This window comes from Alligator sinensis, unplaced genomic scaffold, assembly GCF_000455745.1.
Source record: "Alligator sinensis unplaced genomic scaffold, ASM45574v1 scaffold970_1, whole genome shotgun sequence".
NCBI lineage: Eukaryota > Metazoa > Chordata > Crocodylia > Alligatoridae > Alligator > Alligator sinensis.
The window spans coordinates 476,439-482,151 of NW_005842094.1; the positions used below are offsets into that span (position 1 = coordinate 476,439).

General features: G+C 41.1%; 1 protein-coding gene across 3 annotated transcripts in view; it reads right to left on the bottom strand.

Moving 5' to 3' along the window:
- Window positions 1-5,713, bottom strand: part of CTCFL (CCCTC-binding factor like) — an 18,498-nt gene that overhangs the window by 6,231 nt on the left and 6,554 nt on the right. For all 3 annotated transcript variants that reach the window (XM_014520167.2, XM_025204710.1, XM_006024073.3), the window contains 2 exons: window positions 5,484-5,633; window positions 1,479-1,639 (listed from right to left, as the gene is read on the bottom strand). In XM_014520167.2, the coding sequence (XP_014375653.1) occupies window positions 1,479-1,639; window positions 5,484-5,633 (311 nt within the window). The remainder of the gene's footprint in view (window positions 1-1,478; window positions 1,640-5,483; window positions 5,634-5,713) is intronic.

Here is a 5,713-nt window from a genome sequence, read left to right on the forward strand (position 1 = left end):
AGCGTTTGTGGGACCGGTAGATATGGGATCAGCACTGACAGAAGCTGGGAAAGCAAGTATTTTGATACCGGTGGACAGGATGTGGTAACAGGTGCACCAGGTCTTGGCATAGCAGCTTGTGCAAGTACTGAAGCATCAAATCTCTGCTGAGCAGTTGGTGGTGGGGGAAGCTAAGGATCTGTAATAGCCCAGGCACTGGAGAAGTGTAGCATCTGCAACTGGGTGCTGCTATTTGGATGCTTCAAAGCTTCATCAGGATCTGGGTAGGACTAAGGGTTGGAGCTAGAGGAACAGTGAAAAGAATGTCTCTTCAACCAACTCTAGGCAGGAGATCACTTTGGAACCTATCTTCACGGGGGAAGCGGTTTTCACTTTGGCTGTGAAGATTTTAACAGTGCTCTTGTGTATTAGTTATATAAATACTATGTCATATAAGGCATTAATCGGGTTAATACACTGATGAACAAATAATATTCTGTAGAACAAGGCCCGCATATTTCAATCTTTAAACATGACAGATTCCTAAATTCAAGCCAACAGAACAAAAATGTGTCATTTTTATATATAGTTGAATGGCGTGCAATTCTGTAATCGGAATATCTAGCAATAAAACTGTATCTCTGGGTTGAAATATGATGGATCTGTCTAGGCTGTACATAACTCTTTAATGAGAGCGTCCAGGAATGAAATAAAGGTTACAAGTTTATCTAGCAAGAAAAATATGCTTTCCTATACTATTGATCCAGGAAGTCTTGCAAAACATGCATAATGATTTAGTCCTTGCTTTTTTAGATGTAAGAAAAATTACTTCATGGAACAGAAAGATCTAAGAACAGTTCCCAATGATAACGAGTCAGGTTTGTTTTGGCCAATGCCCAATGAGGCCTAGTCTTGCTGAGAGTATAACCAAAGCTATAAAATATGTTTCTAAAGCTCTGGGCCTTATCAGGAAGATATAGGTTGAAATTTGCTGTGAATGATGAGATTAGGGGTCAAACACTAATACTGAAAATGAACTGGGCAAAGAATACAATATTCTATACCCAGTTCCTTCTATAACCTATTCCCAGAACCCAGTCTTTTCTCATAGTGTCTAAATCATGCAATGCTAAATAGCACACATTTCTTTTTCAGATGTTTCAGTCCAGTTTGAAATTATTTTGTATGTATTGCTGAATGCTATGAACAAGACAAGACTAAGTATTTTATTTTTGTTACACTGTGAGTGAATACTGATAGGTTTTACTTTCCAGTTCCAAACAGATAATGTATGAAAGATTTATCATTAGCAATAAGACTTGTATTACTATTTTATCATTCATTTACAAACTGTTTATCTTGCACACAGATAACTGAAAGTACTTTAGTTATAGTGTCATTACAAATAATTTTATGATGATCAAAGGAAATACATCCTCAAAGCCAACCAACCTCAGGAAAGCATCAAATGAATAAGCAATCCCAATTAATTTGAATACCTGCTTGCATGCGTAGCTGCACTGATCACATTTGAATTTCTTCTCATTTCTGTGAGTTTTCTTGTGCTGAATGAGAGCGTAGCGCTCGTGGAAGACTGCTTCACAATAACTGCACTTCAAGGCCACAGCCAGGTGGGAATGCAGGTTTCGTAAGTGGACACCTAAAACAGTTTTGGAGACCTTTATGCTCAGGACTTGGATAGCTGAAAATACATGTTTTTTTGAATTCTGCGTCAGGGGAAAGTGCTGTACTATGCACAGGCCCGGAAGAAAATACAAAAAGAATCTCTCATGCTTCCTTTAGAGGAGCTGAAACAACAACTATTGGCACCAACTTAGGAGTCAAGAACCATGTAACAGGAGATGGGAGAAGAGGCACAAAGGCCAAATTTTCCACAAAACAAAAGCACCTAAAGATGCTGAAAGGCACCTACTGGGGCTCAACAAAGTGTCTAAACAGATTGCATGCCTAAGTCCTACTGATTTTAACAAAAAAATAAGCAGTTAGGCTGCCCATGTGTTTTTGAAAAGTCTAACAGGCATCTGTTTTCACTGGGTGCTGACAGACATGCAGCTCCCCACTGCAACTTGTGGAGTGCCACGAGTTACACTGATACCCTGGACCCAACAGCGGGTGGAGGGAGGCCTCCAATCCATCTGCCTCACCCTCCAGGGAAGTTCTGGCAAACCCCAGATGGAGCTCCCTCTGCTGCCTTCCCCTCCTCCCATTCTGAAGACAGTGCTGGGCTGCCCTGCTCTTGGTGTGTGCTGACACAAGTCAATGAAAGTGCTCTGCTTTAGAGCACCTTCATCTGAACCCTCATGTAATGAGGGTTCAGACTGTGGCATCCGGCCCCTTTAAAGTGCTCTGCAGCTGTGCACTTCTGTAGAGTGCTTCAGGGGGCCGACTGCATGACAATGTCACTTGTGTCCGTGCCCGTTGTTGCATACCTAAGCTCCTTTGAAAATCTAGCACCAAGTGATGTTTATTGTAACTTGCTACCTGCAGTCATATGGGGTCTTTTGCTGATCAACTTTCATAAATTTCATAGACATTAGGGCTGGAAGGGACCTCGGAAGATCATCGAGTCCAGCCCCCCACCCGAAAGGCAGGGAGTCAGCTGGGGTCATAGGATCCCAGCAAAATAAGCATCCAATTTACTCTTGAAGGTATTCAATGTAGGTGCTTGAACCACCTCCACCAACTGGCATTTGCTAGGGGCCAGTCTTTGAAAAAAGATAAAATCAAGAGTCATTCCACACTGAACATTTATTCTGTTTCTAATTTAATACATGGGTATTTAATTGATTTCACTGGGAGTTTGCTGCTTAGGTGCATTTGAGCAGATCACTAGGTCTGTATCTGGATGTTTGGGTATCTAACTACCTGTTAAAACTTGCCCCCCTACTACTCAATCCAACATGCACAAACACTGGGAACCTATCAAATTATGTCTATGTACACAACATTTTGATGATGAGTCTATGGCATTTTGCAGAAAAACCCAAACAGTACTAACCTTACAAAGAGCTGTGGGGTATTAACCACCTGAGCAGAGAGACACTACCTGGTACCTAAATATGCAGTTACCACCCTAACATTAGACTCCCAGCTTTGAAAATCCTGGCTTTTCTGTAAAGCTTTTGCTGGTAATTACCAATTATACCAACTTATCCATCACAAATAAATTTGATTTATAGTACAGTGATTTGCTAATGAAACCTTATTTTGCTGAGATGTTCCTATTTCTAGGAAAAAAGCATCAAATTAGAGGTGAAAAATATGAATTCTGCTACCTTTATTGGTATGTGAATGAAGTACTTTTTCAGATGCAGAGTAATTTACAGAGTTAGTATAATCATAATTCTCACAAAATCATGTTGGTTTGTATAAATTGGAACAATTTTGGTCTGCATAATAGACAATTTTCCCTTATATCAAGCATAAACCTGTACATACACCATTACTATAATGATATTACTAAGAGATGAAGGAGAAAATCCATGAGCAGCATACAGAATTTATGTATCTAAACCAGAATGATTTATGTTTGAAATACAATGGCTCACTTTCTGCTTCCTGGAAAAAGAGCTAAGAAGTTAGAGGTCACTTCTATTCATTGTGTACCATCATCTGACTTGTCACACACACATTAGAAAAGCTGAAAATAATCCATGGTATCAGTTTAAAGCAGGGCTGTCATGCATATGGACCACCACCTGGATCTGACCCATGGGCTAGAATTTAGGAGGATGGGTCTGTCTGCCAAAATCTAGGGCACAGAGGCCTGTTACGGGTACCTGGTGGCAGCGAAGAACGAGCAAGTCTGCAATAACTCCCTGTTGCTCCGTACTGCTTCTTCTCCTGCAGCCCCCACTGCTTCCCCACCACCCGAGGTGGGTCTGGATCTGACCCACACGTGGCCCCACAGTTCAAAACCAGCCAGGGTGGCTGCGTAAGTTTGAAACCCCTGGCTTAAAGAAATTTAGTAGTAGTTAAAGTTTGGGGAAAAAAGCAGTACGGTACACTTAGGTTGCTGAAGACGTGAAAAAATAAAACAAAACATGCTTTTCCAGAAGAGGCAACACATTAGTTCGACCTGGCTCCATAGCATCTGTATAGATCACGCGCTTCAGCAAGGCTTTTCGGCACTTATCTAATAGCAGCTTTTATTACATAAAAGCACCAAAAAAGCCCCGCTGAAGTGCCCAATCTATACAGACACTGGGCAAGCTGAATCATACTAATGTGATGCCTCTTTTGGGTATGCACTGGGCTTGGCGTGGGGGTACACCGAGTTTAAAGTAAAGCACCGTTTAATTTGGTTTTTTACATCTGTTAGCAGCTTTACTGTCTCTTAAAAGGATACAAATGCAAGTTTAAAACTTAACGGGCATCTTAATAATTGATTATGAATGTGACTGACTCCATGTGCCATTTCAAGATCCATGGCGATGCACTCAGAAATTCTCAAGTAAAGTTAGAAAAAAATGGTCAAGGACAGACACAAGTGCCAGAGTCAAAGCTGATCTTTACATCTCGAGCTCCTCAGGAACCCAGATTAACGCATCCTTTTTTATTTTATACCCCAGATTGGGAGAAGCACGGACTCAGGGGCTGTGGAAGTGGTGCAGGGAAACTAAGTGCTGAGCAGTACTTAGGGCGTCTCTACACGTGCAGGGAGGCTGCTCCAACGTGCTGGAATCGAGTCTGCTGGAGCGTGGAAATTACCGCACTCGAGCGGACTCCAGCATTACTCAAACAGAACGAAAAGGTGTCATTTTTATATATGGTTGAACTGCATGCAATTCTGTAATCAGAGTATCTAGCAATAAAACTTTCTCTCTGGGTTGAAATATGATGGATCTGTCTAGACTGTACATAACGCTTTAATGAGAGCATCCAGGAATGAAACAAAGGTTACAAGTTTATCTATCAAGAGAAATACGCGTTCCTATACTATTGATCCAGGAAGTAATGCAAAACATGCATGATTTCGTTCTTGTTTTGCTCATTCAAGGAGCTTTAGTTCAAAGCACCACACTGCCATTTTTCAGCATACATGTGATGCTCTGGGTGCTTTAAATCAGCATGGCTCTCGGAGCTGCGCTAACTCTAGCACCGCCCTGCCTCCCACAGCACGTCTATGAACACCCTTAGTGACTACATTTTAGCTACCTCTGCCCTTGTAGAGAATGGATTCTTAAAACATGACGGGTAAGGTTACAGGTAACTGTTACAGGTTAACATCATCTCTACAGTTCAGCATCATAAATGTACCAATATACTTCACCCGCTAGATGGCACCACACCTCTTAAGCAAGAGAAAGTTACCCAATGAAATTAATGAGTTCTTTTTCTGGGAAATACTTTAGTTAATGATAGACACTCAGTCAAAGTATTACACTTCTGATAGAAGTATGAAGTGTAAGAACGTGACTAATGTTACCGCTAATTCCCTATGGATTTCACACTAATTGTTTTTTTCTTAAGTCCAAACTCACGTAAGTCACTTTTCCTTGCAATAACTGTCTCACAACGCGGACACTGATGTCTTGGCACGTTTTCACTATGCTTCTGCAATACGTGGATTTTCATGGTGCCGCTTTGAGTGAATCTTGCCTGACAAACATAACACTGATAGGGTTTTTCACCTACAGGAGAGAGAGAAGGGTTGTAAATTAATATATATTTAGCAGTTGTGTGTGTGTGTGTGTATATATATATATATATA